This window comes from Helicoverpa zea, chromosome 7, assembly GCF_022581195.2.
Source record: "Helicoverpa zea isolate HzStark_Cry1AcR chromosome 7, ilHelZeax1.1, whole genome shotgun sequence".
Lineage (NCBI taxonomy): Eukaryota > Metazoa > Arthropoda > Insecta > Lepidoptera > Noctuidae > Helicoverpa > Helicoverpa zea.
This window is the reverse complement of record NC_061458.1, coordinates 4376642-4396186: the sequence shown is the minus strand read 5'-3', so window position 1 is coordinate 4396186 and position 19545 is coordinate 4376642. Positions and strand designations below refer to the sequence as shown.

Genomic DNA, 19545 nt, shown 5'->3' with positions numbered 1-19545 from the left:
AAGCCAAACATTAATTGATCTATCAACTTGTACAAAGATCTAGATCCTTTCGAAGGGGGCTTACAAAACTGAGTGCGGCAACTTACTCCCGCACAGTCGAGCGCGAGGTCTATTACCTTTCAAATCAATCGTACCATTGCCGAAATGTTAAAGTTTCTCGTAGGGTTAATGTTGTGTTGGCTCGTGCAAAGCTTCCCGGACGGGGCACCGATAGACACGTGTGTGAAGAACCGTGCTAATCAGCCTAATCATGGACAACACAGGACGCAACCCTTGTCCAGTCTACCGTACAGGGTCACGGCATCAGCTTTGGGTTACGGTCCAAATACTCCGGTCACAGGTAAGGACATAAATAATTTCTTATTATTGTTTTTATTCTTTAGGTATTCAAGTTTACTTATCTCAAGATGTCTCGAACAGATATTACTCATAACTTGGTGTCATTCATGTAGGTATACCTTTCTGTTTTAAATTTACCTACCTATTTGTCGATTGTTATACGTGCAACGAAACGATATGAGAATTTTGGGGATAAGAATCGGTTTTCTACTTAATTGCATGAACTGGGCCAAAAGGTAGATTCTAAGTTTCGTACTCAACGCATTTGGTGTTTATCCATCACAATGTGTCATTGGTCCTTTCATAATATACACATCATCTATGTTCACCCAACAGCTTTTAGACAGGATAATGGTTGGGTAAATGAGCAAGCCACAATTTTTCCAAGTACATATCAAATTTAATAACAAAGAAGCCAATAACGAGTTTAGCATTGTAAAAGAAACCAAACATTCATTCATGATTTTATATTTCCTTTTATTTTTTATAAATTTTGGCGTTGCACAACCACAGTCCAGTCCACATTAGCACTCCAGCCAATCATAAATCATGATGATGGTCAAACTATTTTTGCAAGATATTAATTTTACTTGCAAATTAACAGACACATCAAGATTAGGCGATAAAAGCGGAATAAAGTAGCATTCATTGATAAAATCTACCGGTGTGCAGTGAGTGCGTAATACACACAAGTTCGATTACGCAAGACGTATGGGTATGGTATTGTAGGTCAGGCAACTTATGGTGGTAAGACCGGTTCGCTCCCAAAGATATGGGGTAACCGGATAAGACCTTGAAAAAAACAATAAATTAACATTTCGACAGCTGCGGAATAGAAAGGATGGGGATGGAAGCCAAATCTCGAAAAGTAATTTTTTGTTTGCCTCGGTTAGCAAATGTGCAACCGCAACTTATGTACAGATTACTCAATTTATGGTCAAGTAAAATTGAATAAGTTTGAAAGCTGAAACTTTTTCCTGTTTAGTGAAATGCGAACGGTACGGTAGAATTATCGATTTGCTTCTATCTTAGTGCGTGAGTCACAACTGCGTATTAAGGCCGGGGCATACAAAGCCGGACAATGTGTCTACAACCGACGAAAACTTTATACACTAGGTATCTGGTAAATGACTGCGACTCTTAATTTCTTTAACCACTCCGAATAAATAATTAAAATTGCTAAAATAGTAAATTTTAAGCATGTGACAATTGGACCCATGCAAGATCCATTTGAAAGAACCCAATGCAATTAGCAACAAACTACTCAAAAGTTTGATGACATTATTCAAAATTTCAGTGACAATAGAAGGCTCAGAGCCGTTCAAAGGGTTCTTCATTCAAGCGCGTTCAGTGGAGCACGACAACTGGATCGGCGCGTGGGAACCGGCGCCCAATACGACCATACATCCAGAATGTTCTTCCATCACTCATGGAGATCCAGAGTTCAAGACTAGAGCTACTCTTTTGTGGAGAGCGCCCCCTGATGGCCATGGAAGGGTCTATTTTACGTAAGTTTACAGATATTAGTTCTAAGACAAAAGTTGAGTCGAAGGTATAAGATTCAGAGGCGTAGTGGATAGTGTTCTACGTGTTTCGGATTCGCTTACTTACAATAATTTAATTTTCGATGATGATAGTAAATTGAGGTATTTTTACTCAGTTTGTTCTATGGCAATGCCTAATGCAATATTTAGGGATGCAGTTTTTGGATAAAAGATGGCGTCGTTAAATGAATGTACGCAGTGCAATAAGTATGTCTTGCTAAGTATGATCTTCCTTGCGTTGACATTTGATGAAGTTAAAGGTAATTGCAATGTAATTTATGTTAATTTTCAGTTAATGTCTGTAATTTAAGTTAAATATTTCGCAATGCTCACTGCTTAGCGTAATTATAACTGTCAATCTAATTCAAACGAGTTAATCGATGTAGTAAATCGGCTCCCATACTTGGGTTTTGGGCCAAAGCGTGATAATGAGGTTGTCGACCCGTGCCCTACCAGCACTCCTTTCACTGCACATACATATGTAGCACTTGCGTAACATCAATGAGCCGTCATGATCATTTAACGTGAACTGACCTTAAGATAAACCCGGCTGCGTCGGATGTGTATCAATCGAGAATGATCATACGTATCAGTTAAAGCGCAGACATAATTAGCCTTGAAATAATATTATGAAGTGATTGCGATGTCGGACATCCAGTGACTTGCGCGTTTTTTTATAACGACCATGTTTTGATACTCCGTTTTGCAATCATTTATTGGTCATTAATCAGCAATATTTTTGCTGCTATTGAAACGTACCTTGAGTGTTTCACAAGCTTTCAGCGAGCGTGATAACCCGGAGATGATTGTAAAACCAGATTCATCATGTTTGATTTTGGTGTGATAGGTCAACATTTAATCGTGCGAATATGAAAATTTTGTTTTGTTCTGCACATCCAACATCTTGTTTCGATTGCTTTATGCAAATAATTAGGTATACTGATTATGATGGTTGATTGTTTATATTACACAACTATTTGAGCCCAATGCACTCATGTTTGCAACTGAACCCATAGTTCAACTCTGGTAAAGTCGGTTATTCTAAGGCAGACGATAGATCAGACCAAGTGCATTATTTAGGCGATTATCACACTGCCCCGCATGATGCAGCGTAGTGCGTGGATGCGTTTTTTTCCGTTGTATGGAAATATCTCCGTTTGTATGGAAAACACGCATAGTCCAACACACTGAAAATGCATCCACGCGCGTTCATGCGGATCACGCACATACATGCGGAGAAACACGCACCCCCGCGCGTAGGTGCGGGGCGAGACGCAAGGTATGGCACACTGAATCCCGCAATGTCGCGCGTGATTTTGAATGGGCGTGACGTGTATATTTGAAAATGGAACTCGCTGTGCGTGAATTTACAAAACGCACCTACGCGCGTGAGTGCGTGAAAAACCCGCACGATGATGCAGATCTGCACTCCCGCAGGAACGCGCGTAGGTGCGTCGACACGCAAGATGCAGCGTGATGCGGGGCAGTGTGAAGATCACCTTACACATGTTATGCACAAATACGATGTGATGATCATGACGATGTTACCAGTTCCGTGATTCCGTTACTTGTCACATATTACTTACTATTACTTACTATTACTATTACTTACTATTATGTACTTGTCACGTATTTAATGAAGGAGTGATTTAGAAAAAATAGTTTTAATAAATAGTTTTTTAGAGTTGTACAGTAGGTATATATATGGGAGAGTTCTGCATAATATAGTAAACATCTAGATTTATGGCTGTTCTATTTTTAAGTATTATCTCACCCTAAGTCAGTCGTGCTGCCTCATGTAATCTGACCGATAGAATAAACATAATTTACTTACTGCAGACTGATTCTACAGTTTTCCTTGTATGACTTGCAAGTGTATTTACAATAAATATTATAATTATATCTGTTTTCAGGGGGACAGTTTTGAAGAACTACGGAACTTTTTGGTCGAACCTCATTGCCGAGGCACCCCAAGACCCTTCACAACTTCAAATACTTGGGTGAAGTGTCAGAAAGCGGACCAGCAACATATTGTCAAATGATTTCTAAAATTTACTTTTTTAAATCAATTGATATTGCTTTAAAAAGTGTTGCTTTTAAAATTTATTTACGTACGTATTACGGTAGGCTAAAAATAATTGTAAATAAAACTAAATATAAATAAATAGATAAGTATATTAGTATTACATTGAGTAACATAAATGCATCATTTCATATCAAGATCAACTAATACATTTGTGTGAGAATCTCGCAGTTATCACAATTAGCAAAACGTGTTCAAATCATTATCTGGCAACGTGTTAAAACATCATTAAAATGTCAAATGTCGTTTCTGATAAGCTGTATAAAAATATGAATCTCATATTTCTGTAAAGGTACGTTTTCACCAGCAGAGTCAACAATCCTTAGAACATCTTTGCAAAATCTCCAACAGTCTTATTCGTGAATTACATTCTTATCGACCACAACAGTTATAATAGGTTTAAATTGTAAATTAATGCCATGATGATAGACATCACATTTCATCATGAGCATTGTCAGTTTTCACAAGTTTTTTAACATCTCAAACAAACACACATTTCCAACGAACTATCGTTCACTCACACATCAAAATTCCCAACAACACAGCTCGCGTAGTGAAACCGTACCTTAACACAGAAGTTCATAGCACGATATATTATCACATTAGCAAGTAAATATAATTATCTTCAGCAGTAAAAAAGTGAATAATATGCAGCAACTGAAACAGCTGCTAGCAAATCTATCATAATTAGAGACCGAATTAAATACTGATGGAAACAGAAGTTCAATCAATGAGCAAAATTATAAGGCGTCTAATTTAAAGTAATAATAAAATTTTGTTCAGCAAATCAACTTTCGAAGTAATTCCGAACAATTTAATAGCAAGAAATTAAAAGGAATACTGTTATAGAAATACAACCTATAATCACAACGAACTATTTTCCCCAAATACTTGGTAAATAATTCGGTCTTTAACAATTCCATAGAATAAAGCTAATCATTATCAAGCGTTAGTATTGGAGCCTACAAAGAGTTTACGCGCCCGCCTTTTGTTTTAACACGGGCCTCTTGATGTCCATAAGGTCGCATAGATCATTCCTTATGGGCCTTAGCTCTGAAACTTCTTGCTCCCAGTCTGTTTCAGCTAGAATCGACATTACCTGGTGAAAAAGAAATCATTATTTTAAAGAGCTGTTTTTCATTTTAGAATTGGGGTTACGATTTGTAAGATTACCTGTCCGTAGGTGCCTGTATGTGACTGTAAGTGGCTTTAGGTGACCATGGTACCTAATAAGATCTGTACTTTTCGTAAATAGCTAGTAGTTGTGTTAAAAAACAAATTCAAAAGTTCACAAAACCAATGTTGGCAGTGAACAGTGAACTTGACAGTAAACATTCCTTTCATATGACCCTGTTTCTTGCAGTTCAAGAGTGGTTTGGCATAAAACCTTATTAACAAAATGCTGAATCATAAAAACATCTTTATCGGCAGACATTCACCCGTTACGTAACTTATGTAAATATAATACGCAATTCATATCGTGATTACGTGAACGAAAAAAATATATCTACAAAAACAATGTGGCCTTTTTTTTATGTTAACCTTTTGACTGTAGACGATAGGAATTTCGAAAGTATCAAAATATTATTGTCTTGTTATCTCAGTACTTTAGCCACGTTTTATCTATACCTATCACATGCTAACTAATGGTTTCTTTAGCCTTAGGGTGCGTCCACATCTGGCGAATGTGCCGCGAATGTGCAGCTCGCGAGCCGTTTGCTCGCTGCCCGCGAGCTGCGCGCGAGCATTTTTGATCGTGCGCCGCTTCTGCGCCGCCCGCGCGCAGTTCGCGCGCGACCTAAGCGCCGCACGCGAGCGGCGCGCTGGCGGCGCGCGACGTCTGCCATCTTCGATAGTACTGAGCCAATATACGGAACTGTAAGGGCGAGAACTGATTGCGCGCAGATCGCGCGCCGCTCGCGCGCTCTATACGAGCCTTGCGTGAGTTGCGCTAAAGAGGCACACCAAACTATCGCAGTGACTGCACGCGCGCAGCTCGCAGGCGGCTCGCAATCGGCTCGCGTGCTGCGCATTCGCGGCACATTCGCCAGATGTGGACGCACCCTTATAGAAAGAAATGCATAAGATAATAACCTAGTGACCATGAAAAAGGTTCTTTCCGTTCCCTATAAAAGATCCTGATGCACACTGCACTTATTTTTATGGAGTTACGACCTCCATTTGGAAGACGCAACAACTGTCTTTTTTATAAAATCGACCTTTTCAATAAGCACCTACTGATTTTTAGCCTACTTTGAATAAATGACGAACCTTATTAAAACATAATAAAGTCATTTCCAGCTTCATTCATATGAATGATTTTGCAAATGTAGAGTGGATACTGGAGTTCTGCGAAAAACTATTACGGAATGGCACCGCGCCAAAATAACAACTTGCTCCAGATTGCTGCAGTTTTCAAGGTCTAGAGTTAACGATTAAGAAATTGACACCTATATACACGAACAATAGTTTATGATGGTAAAGTAAGATTTTAAAAATATAAATTTGAACTGAAAAAAATATTGATCACAGATAGGAACTTGATGTTATTCGTATTTCCAAAATTTTCAACATTTTTGTTTGAGAAGGCAAATGTTGGCTATGAGAAACACTGAGAAAATCTTCGTAAAGCACCAAATTATGTTTGAAAACTGATAACATCCCTGAACATCATTCATTTTATTGTAATACAGGTACACTGGCACAAACCTACTTCAGGCACCAGTCTCTCACAAACTATATTCTTGGCATATACTAAAACTTGTAAATGAAAATGTCACTTTTTTGGAAAGAAATGAATATAAATGATTATATTTTTCCACAATCTTACCTGATCGATATTATCCTGCGGCACTGAGCACACGTCGCCGTACAACGTGAGCGCTTCATACAGTCGCGCGGCGGCGCAGCGACGCACGTAGCGGTCGGCGTAACACAGGTAGATCACTAGTTGTCCTAGAGATCGGCTGCAAACTACTCCTCCCACCTAGGGAAATTTGTGGTAAATTAGTTTTTGTTTTATTAGGCTCTGTTAGCGTTTGAAATATCGGTGGACACCTTTAAAATATGTATTTAAATTGTTATTAAATAAATATCTGAAATGCTAGTATGTAGGTAACCGTTCCCCACATCCTAAGAGATATACCCTCTTGCACCGGATTTTTGCCGGGGATTAACGTTTATTGTGATGTATGAGAACAAAGTTATTTTTGCGTTCTGAGAATAGTGCTCAAGTCTATAGTTATTTTATTAGTATGTTACAATTTTAAAGCTTTTTAAATGATCATCAATTAATTGGCAATATGATTTCTACCCCTCCTAACGGAAAAAATACTTTAAAAAGGATGTAAAATAGTTTCATCTTAAATAGACTCAGCCGATAGTTAAATGTTACATACCCATTGATAAGGACTGAGATGCGGAACCTACGTAAATTCATTTCGAATCTCCTTTATTAAATGGCTGTCAAAGCGAAAAAGCTAAGACGACATTCGCGTTCGGTGGTTGATTTACTAATGATGACATTTTTAGAACAGTTTTCATTTACACCAGCATTTGCTAGGTAGGCAGGTTTGTGATTTAGAATCATATCCAATATCAAGAACAAGAAATGAATTAGGTAATAATATATTTTTTGTAATAAGTCCCCGTAGACATATTGCCGTCGCATTATCAAAGCAAATGGTCCATACTGAAATAAATTGCGAACTTTATGGGTCAATCGACAATTTGGCGAAAGATATCCGGGGTGGCACGTTATCGAACACGCGGTTGATTAAGCAATAAGCGTGCTTTAATTATTGTCCGGTCATGTTTCATTAAAACTGAAGGGTTCATAAAAAATTGGTCTCTGACCGTGACCCAGTTATCTAGAGAGGACTATGAATAATCATTGAAAGTTTGTACTTGTAAAATCACAGAATGGCTTTTGATACCACTTTACAGTAGAATACATAGCTTATTATTTTTTTTTTAACAGGTAAATCCGAGATCAGCAGCTACTTAGTGAACATAATTATTTTTTAATCAGCAAACGGATGGAAGGATAATGATAAACTCAACCGTATTGTAGCTTATTCATCAGAATAACACATTTTTTATCTGGGTTCTGGAATTGATCTCCTTAGAACACGGGTAAAACCTCTTGCTAAAACTAGTGATTAATTACCTGAATCAATTGACACAAAACGTTGATGGAATCCAAGAGTTTGTAAATGTTCTTCCCTCCTCGCAGTTCCAATTGTAGATGTTTCAATATGTCCATAGCAAAGGTAGACTCCGGGTCATCTAGTATTGGCGAAATGGACCCTAAAAATACAATATGAATGTCAATTATTGAATAAGAAGTTGGTGGATTTTATGAGGAGCTAGGTTTTTGCAAAATTTGAAAGAATAATATATTTCTCTGTTGGGAAGCTACGGCTCCCCGAGTGACAAGATTTATATTAATTTAATTTCAGAAAGCAATTTCCATTTGACGCGGGTTGAAACCGCAGGAAACAGCTAGTTATTACTACATCCAAGACTAAAATATTTTTTTTAATAGAGTTATTATTTAATGCTTACCCGAACTCAGCAGTCTATCTAGGAAGTTGAATATAGGTCCAGTAATTCTCTTGACATGCAAATTGTCGGCAAACACTTTGATGATGGTGTCGCATATAGACGTAAGCATCGCTTTGTCAGTGTGTAGAGTATTCAGGAATGAGTAGAGGGATTGAGTTGTGTGTTTTACCTGACAAAATTATTATAATTAATATCCATGTTATGTTCATCCATCTTTATGAATATCCGAATTACAAGATAGCTTTCAAAAAGTCACTTGTGTGATAAAATTACGTTCTTACTAATGTCATAAATGCGCAAGTAACTTTGTCTGGTCTCTCACACCAAAACTACTGAACCTATTTAAATGAAATCCGGTATACATATAGTTAAGAGGCCGGAAAAAGAGCATAAGCTACTTTTATCCGGGTGCGGGAAGTCGCGGTTGCTGTATAGAATAGCTAGTTACACTAATAAAGTGGTCTGCAGCCATAAGACGACATGAAAATAACCTTTTGTTAAATGAAACAAACATAGACATAACTATTTACTTTTATGTTCGATTGAAAACCATTAATCATTAAAAAACAAACGATTACGAATACATACCAAACTCTCAGTCAACTCCCCACCGCTGACGATGAGCCCTTTAATAACGCTGTACCTATAGTCCGGGTACGTCAACAACTGCACGAATCGCGGCATTGTATGCCCCGGGAACAACCACAGCACTACGTTGGAGTTCTCGCTTGTAGCTGTGAGTTCAATATCGTCGGTATCCTTAGTGGGTTTTAGTTCCACTTCCTCGCAAGGAAATATGCGCTTTAAGGCGTCGTGATGAGGGATGTTTGAAATTGGTGGGTCGCTGGAAAGTGAAATGTTTAAAGTTAGCCTTGATACTCTTGATGTACCTAAGCTGATTTGGGAGGATTACAATATTTAGGGGGGAGTTGTACGAAATAGTTAATAATATTTTATGCAAAAGTATAGGGATAGGGTAGTCAAATACTAGCCAGAATGAGGCAGAATGAAAGATAGATCACAGTGGGTAATGGGCCCGTCGTAATTGGGTTTTACATTGTAAAAAAATGAATAAATATGTAGAAGAAGTAGGTAGTTAATGATTAAAATGTAGACCATATCGGATGGAAGAAAAAGTGTGCGATAATCATCAACCCAACTGCAGTCATCAACTCTATACCTGAGCTATTTTACATGCATTAGATACATTTTTTATGCAAAATCAAACAGGCCTATGGTAATCAATCTAAAATAAAAACACTGTTGTTATATAAACACTTACTTGTAAATCAAAGAGGTGAATATCCTCCCGGCATGAGCTCTAGTGCGGTCGATCTTCTCGACGGCCTGCTGCGCCACGCCGCGCATGATCTCACGCACCACGCGCGGGGAGTTCAGCTGTGGAGCTTCTATAGCGCATTGCCGGCAGATTGACAGAAGGCCTGAGAAGATAGTTTATAAATATTGAACATAATTTGTACAACTGGCTACTAGAATTTGAATCGATGAAGATAAATTTGGATTGCAGAAAATTAACATGGCTTTGATACCGCTAATTTATTATTTTCTGTGGAAAGCAATATATAAACAGGTCTATGTCCTGTTGTCTTGCCTTCACGCAATTAGGCCAATTTAAAAATCTTTAATATATATTGTATCTTACATAAATTATAATAATTACTAATACCCTATAGTAAAATACCCTATAATTACTAATACCTATATTAAGCACAGTTCTAGGCAGTAAATGTCAGTGCATAATACCTCCCAGATTTATAACAAGCACTCAATCACACAACTCAAAAAAACACCGTCAAAAAAAGTAAATCACTAAGCCACTGACCTGTCATGCTAGCTTCTCTAACCCAAGCACCGATATCTCCTCTCATATCAATAGTATACTCCGACAGACTATCCAACAGGGCCGCTACGATATCCCCTACATAATCTTCTACGCCGCCAACTATCCCTTGCGTTTGACACACTTCTGTGAGCCCTACGACCGCGTCGCGACGCCCTTCGGCCCATTTCTGCGTCCCTTCCGTCAGTTTCGTGCAGTCGATCAAAGATTGGATAACGGCTGGTAGGTGTTCTGTTAGAACGAACTTTGGGAGGGAACCTGAAATTGAAGGTTTGGTTTTAAATATTTAGATTGTTTGTGGTTAATGCGCAGAGAAACTACAAAAATATAGAAATAGATATGATAAACTTTCTGATAAATAGCAACAAGCAAAATACAAGGGACTTGTTTTACTTGAATCTATAGGCGTATTGGGTATATTTTTTATATTTTGCAATTTTGCTGTTTACACACATCAAGAAGATCTTTTACTAAAAAGAAATAGTTTCATCAATTTATCTTGGCAAACATTCAGCAAGGATGCATTTTAAGCCGATGAAGTCCTACCAATTTCCTTCAATCTTTAAAATAGTAAAAACATTTTTCTCATATAACTCACCAACAGCTCTTGCATAGCCCATCCTCAACACAAGTCCATTAACACCGGTATTGCTCAACTGTTCGCAGTACTTATCCATCAAATGTTTGCGTTTCTCCTTAGCGGTCACTTCGCCGTACTTGAGGTCATCATCACGTAGGTACTGATCGAATACCAGAGGTAGAGCGTAGATGGCCTTCTCTCGAATAGCTTGGACTTCGTGGGATAGACACTCTTCGATTAGGCTCAGCCATTCATCTAGAATCAATATTATTATGATCAAAATGAAATCGAAAAAGCATTTATTTTAAATAGGCTGAAAAGGGTCCCCAAAAATCACCACAACTTCCCCCATGTTTTTCTGAGCAGAAAAAGTGGCGCAACAAGTCTGTCTGTTAGATTTGAAGACATAATTTAATATGGATTATTTTATATAAATGTTGACATAATGTGAAAGGTGTACTATAACTGCTGTATTAATAACAAAATTACTGAATACATTGAAATTAAATTTGGCCCACAAATAAATAGTCTAGATCTAGAGAATGAGGAAGGACATTATCTAGTTTTTATCGAGATATGGGACGGGCAAAACTTTGTAATAAATTAAATACTTTAAGATACTCACCAATAATAGGATGTCCATGATAAGGCGCAGCAGCGAGCGACAGCGAGGCGATGCACTGGCAGCACGCCTGCCGCATCAGCTCGCCGCCCAGCCCGCGGAACTGCTGCCGGGCACGTAGCGACGAGACCAGGGTGCGGACCGATATAGATACCTGTTCCGATATTAGCGAGTCGGCAGTGTTGCCTGAAAGGAACAAAGGTAAATCATTTATTTCATTCAGACCCTCCATAAGAACTTATGAAGTCATGTAGACAAGATAGATGGAGTAGGTACCTATATAAGGCACAGTAAGTGGGCACTGCTACTAAAGACGGTGTCAAGATTAAAAACTGAAAGCTCTATCGTAGCAAATACTTTCTTATCTCGCATAAAACAGTAAAAAAGAGGTGATAATTATGGAAAACGTATTGTTTTTTTATAAATATGCACGCCAAAATGTTTTATTTCTAATATCAGAATCAACCCTCCAAATAAAAAAAACCAAACACTCCTCTCTGACTTCACATACCATTAGGCAACGTTGATTGAGACAGCGCGTAAATAGCCTCCCCTATAGCTAGGATGGCGCCATGACGCACGTTCAGGTCAATGGACTCTGTCTTCTTCACCAGTTTCGGCAGTACCACCGTCGCAACGTAATCCGGAATCTATGAACGAAAGAAAAATATATGTTATCATCATCATCTCAGCCATAGGACGTCCACTGCTGAACATAGGCCTCCCCCTTAGATCTCCACAGATACCTGTTGGAGGCGACCTGCATCCAGCGTCGTTATGTTATGATAGAGGAAAACAGATTATTAATTAGGTTTCAGACGCAATGAAATCAATGAAATCGGCAAAACCAACTTACTTCCCGCATCCTTAGGTTCAAAGATTTTCAAAAAATGGTGAATGGCTTGTACAAAACAAGGGCACAGTAGAACGGGTCAAACATCAATAAGAAGATATTCATAAAATAAAATAAAAACAAAATTAAAACATAACTAATCCTACTTAACCTAAGTAGCACAGAAAACGAACTGTGTCAAATTGTCAAGAAATCATTTTGATGTTCTACATTTGAAAATGTTCATATAGCATTTTGTAGATGGCCAGTTCAAGAGAAGATAAACTTCTTACATGAAACTTTTTTCTTAAATTCTTTGATGCTTAGATTTTATACGAGAGCATGGAGGTCTGTAGCTAAAATGGCCTTAAATAACACATAAATTATTTACAAACCTTATAAGTGAGCTTATGAAGCGCCTTAGCAGCGATTTCCCTGATCGCACAGTCCCAGTGTTCCACCTTAAGGTCCACCAGATGATCTATAAGTGGTTGCGTATATTCCGGGTAGGCAGCTACTTGGGAAGCTATGACTAAATAGGCGTTGTTTCTAGGCCCTACGGACTGGAAGTCGGCGGTGGTTAGAATGTCTATGCCGTGGGGAAACATTCCGTGTCGGCCGACGTTCTCTTGGTAGGCTGCTGAAGCTGCGCGACGGCAGTTGATCTGGAATGGAGTAGATTGCTTGAAATTTAATTTGAATTATTTATTTATTTTATTTTATTTTAATTAAAATTAGATGTTAACATATTTTTTTTCTTGTATTTGAGTAGGTTTGAAAAAGTCAACAATTAATTGAGACAATTAAAGGGTAAAAAATACCAATGCAACTTTTCTAAGTCTGTATGTACTTTCTAAGTATATCTTAGACACCATTGGCTGTGTTTCGGATGGCACGTTAAACTGTAGGTCCCGGCTGTCATTGAACATCCTTGGCAGTCGTTACGGGTAGTCAGAAGCCAGTAAGTCTGACACCAGTCTAACCAAGGGGTATCGGGTTGCCCGGGTAACTGGGTTGAGGAGGTCAGATAGGCAGTCGCTTCTTGTAAAGCACTGGTACTCAGCTGAATCCGGTTAGACTGGAAGCCGACCCCAACATGATTGGGAAAAAGGCTCGGAGGATGATGATGAAAGGGTAAAAAATATGTCTGGGTTGGGAGTTTACTTGTATTTCATGTGCTAAAAATAAAAATATATTTTCAGTGTTAAAGAATTCTTTCTATTCCGTTTACAGCCAAAAATAATCGTTTTTGGTTCATTACTATTTTTTGTGTTTTTTTTTTTAAATGTTTTTTGTATAAAATGTATACATGAACGGCATGGCAGAGCGCAATTTTAACCTATCAATTAATTTGTCATTTGAATTTGACCCTTGAATCGTATATCGTAAAAACATTTATAACGTCACCTAGCTTCTGAAAGAGCTGTGCCGCATCTGCGCCGTACCATGCCGATCCTATGTTCAATGACCTCTATGCCGTACCTCTCTATCAAAACAAGCAGTAGTGATGAGCGCGTGCGCGAGAGCAGTGGCGTGTGGCGCCAGCGCGCGCGCGTCGTAGGCCCGCGCGAAGGCCCACGCCGCGTGGCACGCCGCGTCCCGCGCCGCGCGCCCGCCGCCCGCGCCCGCCGCCGCGCGCGCCTCGTCGCGCCGCAGCGCGCACACCACGCTGGCGATGCCCGCGCCCACCTGCGCCGGCGATAGCAGCCCGCGACGTGCTGCGGAAACATTAGCATTACTTTCAATGCATATTGTAACAGAACTAGCGACCCGCCCCTTCTAGTTCTACGCACGGGATAACAGTATTTCCCCACTATTTAATGTATGTTTTTATACATATAGGGAATCTATCAAACAGGGAGAAGTCACGCGGTCAAGCGTTTAAGCGGTCAGTTTTGCGTTCGAGCTCTACTACTACAACTTCTACTTGACCGACGCGATTAAAATGCCTCTTGTGTGAGTATATCTATGTGATGTAATATTACACAAATAACGCAAAACTGACCGCTTCAACACTAGACCACTTACCGCTGATAGATCCCTAAGCCTTCCTCTTCAATCACTATAAAAAAAAAAACTCCATGAAAATGGTTCCATAGTTTTCAAGATTTAAGCGTACAAAGTAACATAGCCATGGACAAAAACAGCAATTTTATTTTATACCATGTAGTGAAGTCTCCACGCCGCGTGACACGCCGATTCACTCACAAAGAATTATGCAAAATATCTTAATAGATAATACGCCAAGTTCAACAGCCTCGCGCTTAGTGACCCACGCCTTCATCAGCTACTATGACGTGATAACCTCACTACAGAACTAATATGTAGGTACCAAGTTCCGCTAACGCCATACAGCCGCCATGCCAGGCGGTCTCCCGCTCGTTGTCAGCGAAAAGCGAGAGCACACTATCGCAGACATCGGCGGCAGCCAGCGCGGGTAGCCGGGCGCCGATGCGACCCACGCCCTTTGCCGCCGACCACCGCACTACCGTGTCGTCGTCGCGGAGAGAGCATAGTAGGAGTTCTACTACGTCCTCAACCTGCAAATATAAAAAAAATCCTGGTCAATGATGTGTATGTATTAGTACAGTGGTTATTCGTAAACATTATTCTGTAAAATAAGACTTCTCTCAATGCAGCCATCTTAATTTACATAATAGGTGAGTGCACATAAAGGTATGATGATTTTATCTTTTCTCGTCTCAGAGACATGTGAGCTTAAATTTTTAGGAAAATAATCACACATAATAATAACAGACAAACCTGGCATTGTACCTATTGGATTTAGGAACCAATAAGGTCAAAGTGGTTGATCATCAACTAATTTTAATTTCTTATGTTTGCCTCATAGAACCCTCAACTATATCATATCTGTACTACAATGTAACATAATGTACCTCTTGAGGAATATCCTGATCATCATCATCGGGAGGCGAGGTGATGGGCTCGGTGTCCCCGGCAGCCGCCACGCCGCCCAGCGTCACGGCCAGCGAGCGGGAGCCGCGCGTGTAGCGCCATGACACCACGCGCGGACGCAGGAATGTTAACCCTGGAGAATGATGAAAATATTAATTTTGGAAAAGGACTATAATATTTGTGGGCTTGTGAATAGAAAAAATAAACTAAGTATTTTGTGAGATGGTAACTTATAAAACTATAATAAATAAAAACAAACTAACTAAATAAAAGAAAGAGTAAAACTGTAAGAAATTGCGATGCCTAAAAGGCCACTATAATGTTTAGATTACGAATAAAAATCCAAGATCATGTCTGTATTGATAAATAACGACAGGTATGCTTTTGAACACACATAAATTACATAATCACTGCCTAAAAATATAATTTTATTTAGAGCAAAATTGACAACTTACCAATCCTTTGCACAATCTTCACCCCATACTTCCTAACAAGCATCGCCTTGTGAGACTGATAATTTTGCTTAGTAACCCACGCAAGTAACTTGGGAGCAAGAGGTAAGAGATCATCCCTCTTGCCATGCTTCAGTACAGCGGCTACAGCTGCCAGTACTCCATAGTGAATGCTTTCCTCTTCTTGTAGATTGGAATGTAGATCACAAGCCCAGTCGAAGAATGCACCCATGTATAGCTCTTTTACATCAGACCTGCAAGATGAAAGATACTTTGTCAATATGACTTTTTGGATTCATAAAGGCCTTCAGAAGAATGAAATTATATCCATTAAATTGGTCGAGAACTATATTAGCTGTATGGGATATGCGATCGAGAACTAAAAATCTGATTAGATTTTATTGTCATAGGTAAGTATGGTGCTACTCAGAAAACAATTACTTAGATAATTTAGTAGTTTAATTAATAAATATATGAATGGACAGTTTAAACATTTACCTGATAAGGAATTTGGAAGCTAAATAAGCACTGGCTTCAGCACATGAGTCTTTAGTCAATGCATAGGTCTTACAGATATTGAAGATTCTCTCCATCACTGTCAACTTCTTTGAACCATCAGCAGCATCTGAAATAATAATTTAAATTACTTTTTAACGCTAGAAGAACAGGTAAAAACTTTTTAACAGGTTTTCCTTTTATGGACACCAGCATTTGTAGTTCATTTACAAACATAATAAATGAAATTCCAGGTATACAAATGTGTATAAACTGAAATTTAGCTCAAACATTTTGTTTTTCAAAATTCCCACAAGTAATAGTGAAAATGATTTCAACAATACCAATTAATTAATTAATTTATTTATTTATTTATTGGTTTACCAACAATTGAATACACTAGCATAGACATAAAAAACAATCAAAACAGATAAACAATAGTGCACAACCAGTTACAGGTAAACTCAGCATTCATATGGTAGTTGTACGTATGCTAAAAGTAAAACGATGAATTATATAGAAACTACTACTAAGTTACATATTATATAAAAAAAGAATACTAAAACTAGGTACGTGTTTGACAATATAAAAAAATAAATAATTTAAGCACAGAAAAGTATGCATACTCAATCCTTTTCTAGACTTATCAAAGTCTTTGACTTTAGAGTGCACAGAGAGTCAAAGTGTAGGTCAATAAGATCGCTACAGTCATTAATGGTCTTGCTTAACCTCGCAACAAGGGAGTTAGCACCTAGCACCGTTCATCGGAGCGGTGGACAGAGCGGTGTTATGGGTTTACGCGGAATCCTCGAAGGCTCTCAACTCTTGATTAACTCAAGATAAAATCTGCTAAAAGAGCCCAGGTAACTAAGTGGATTGAGGAGGTTAGATAGATAGTCAATTTATATAAAACTACTTCTTAAGACTCATTCCATATTTTTACTAAAGTGATTATTATTTATTTTTTACCACTGCTGAGGAAGAGGCCAGACAGATAATTATATCTAAGCTAAAATATCCACCTGGTTGTCCAGGAGCGAACCCATCAAGCCGGCTCATGTGGAATGGTATAATCACTACAATTGAAAGCCACAGCAACAGAACAAATCTGCTCCTCCATGTCTCCTTGTCTTTTGGATCTTGAGCTTCCAGGAATGTCAGTACTGTCAGGAGATCTGAAACCTAGAAGAAATAAAAAATTTGTTTATTATTGAGAAATTTTGCTGACGTGGATGAAACAGTTGTGTATGGCCCTAAAACTCATTGATTGATGATAGATAATATAATATCCCACCCAAAACAAAAATGTGAAAGACTGCCAAGTTCGATAATATGGGAATGCTTCGCCTATAAAAGAAGTGAGATCTGAATAAGTACCAAGTTCCATACACATACCTCAGTTAAAAATAGTTACTTTTTAATGATGTTACTTGGCAAGTTTTCATACACCGTTATAAACCTACTAAACGCAATGAATCAAGTATTTAATTTTCTATTAAAACTTGCCAAGTAACATCATTAAAAAGCAACTATTTTTAACTGAGATATGTGTATGGAACTTGGTACTTATTCAGATCTCACTTCTTTTATAGGCGAAGCATTCCCATATTATCGAACTTGGCAATCTTTCACATTTTTGTTTTGGGTGGGATTTCATTTATTTTTGTAAGGTTGTTTATTTTTATTTTTTCTTATGATGAAGTTAGTTAAAGAAATGTCTCATTTATACCATCTATTAGATTTTTTTATATGCACTATGTTTCTTACAAAGAAATGAACTAGATTAAATAAATGGACTAGATTTACCAACTGACTGACATGACATGTTATCATATATTATGTTCGTGGATCAAAGTTACACATTCGTTATTTTCGAAAGTGATTCACACTTGGCCGTTTTCAGATTTTTACTTTACTTTGACTAAATACAAACCTTTGTACCATTCGAAGATATATTATATAAATATAGATAAATTTAGTAGTTTTAGTTCCTTAGGGGTATAAATTTACACCGGGTATAAAACACCTTCATTATTTTGAAACCGACTCACACTTGGCCATTTTCAGATTTTTCCCTTTACCTTGACATAAAGACCTACCTCCATGCCAAATTTCACGTCAATACGACCATTGGAAGTGGTCTAGGTTTTTGATGAGTGAGTCAGTGAATCAGTCAGTCAGTGAGTGTATAGTAAAAATAGCTATTTTCTGATGTCAATATCTCAAGACCTACAATAGGTATATTAATGAAATTTTGTATTTTAGATAAGTGAGGGGGTCTCAACAGATACTAGAAATTTGATATGCATAAATAAAATAGATTTTGAGTTACAGGGGGGTCGAATTTGGCCCGAAATGGTTCGTGTAATATAACCCACGGCCGGTGTGTCGCTTTTTTTGCTCGAACTTGGCGGACACACTGCTGTGTGTCTAGATAGTGACTTAAATGCTGTTATATTGATGTTGAATGATCCTTAAAAATAAGTGCTTGAGAGGATAACTTAAATATTACTTACCTCATGTGGAAGATGCCTTATAACAATCTTATACCCTCTTACTCTGATAATTTGATACATATAGTTGAATGTTGCATGCTTTAGCTCAACCGGCGAGTCTTTATCCTTAATGAGGCTCAGAAACTTGGACAACATCTTATCCAAGTGGGGATCAAGCAAGTGTGGTTGCTCATAGTACTGCTTCAAGATTCCGTAAAGTTTATCATATTCTACTTCCAAAGCTGGTGTGTTATATATATTTTTAACATTATCAATCATATTTAACACATCTTCTACTTCAGAAAAGTGCTCTAACGCACATCCCAGGCCAATATTATCGCATTCGTCGTCCCGGTTCATATCACCATCGAGCCCGACCATTTTTCAAAGAGATGTTTTGAAAGATATTACTATAAAATATAAATCTCGGTAACTTCAAACAGTTATCGCTGTGGTTGGACACTTATTTATCGTGGTAAATATTATTTCCCAACAACTTTAACCCATGGAATAAATCACAAAAACAATATTGACAAGGCGATGCTTTTGTTTGAAATTGACAATGACATGACCATCTAAAAATGACAACTACTCACTTTTCATGCTTAATATCCTGAAAAGCGGAAACGTACACAGAGGAATGGAACGCAACATTATCATAGACTATAGACCACTTAAGAGAGGTGACAAATCCACCGAGCATAAAGCAAACAACGCAGCGCAATGCAAACCTAACGCAGTTTGGTGTGACGATGAGAAT

The 19545-nt window shown here is 38.2% G+C and overlaps 2 protein-coding genes across 2 annotated transcripts; one reads left to right on the top strand and one right to left on the bottom strand.

Annotated features, from left to right (window-relative positions):
* Positions 1-30: 30 nt before the first annotated feature.
* Positions 31-4364, top strand: LOC124631698 (putative defense protein 3). The gene is made up of 3 exons (XM_047166247.1): positions 31-340; positions 1637-1847; positions 3797-4364. Exons 1-3 carry the CDS (start codon positions 145-147, stop codon positions 3885-3887), a joined length of 498 nt encoding a protein of 165 aa, XP_047022203.1. The 5' UTR covers positions 31-144; the 3' UTR covers positions 3888-4364.
* Positions 4041-19346, bottom strand: LOC124631696 (tubulin-specific chaperone D). Its single transcript, XM_047166244.1, has 18 exons — positions 18807-19346; positions 17313-17472; positions 16294-16420; positions 15799-16049; positions 15325-15476; positions 14760-14967; positions 13910-14145; positions 12823-13092; positions 12107-12245; positions 11599-11781; positions 10992-11228; positions 10376-10651; positions 9815-9974; positions 9121-9376; positions 8533-8701; positions 8135-8274; positions 6797-6952; positions 4041-5065 (listed from the first exon to the last, which is right to left on the bottom strand). The coding sequence occupies exons 1-18, from the start codon at positions 19164-19166 to the stop codon at positions 4940-4942; spliced, it is 3606 nt and encodes a 1201-aa protein (XP_047022200.1). The 5' UTR covers positions 19167-19346; the 3' UTR covers positions 4041-4939.
* Positions 19347-19545: the final 199 nt, after the last annotated feature.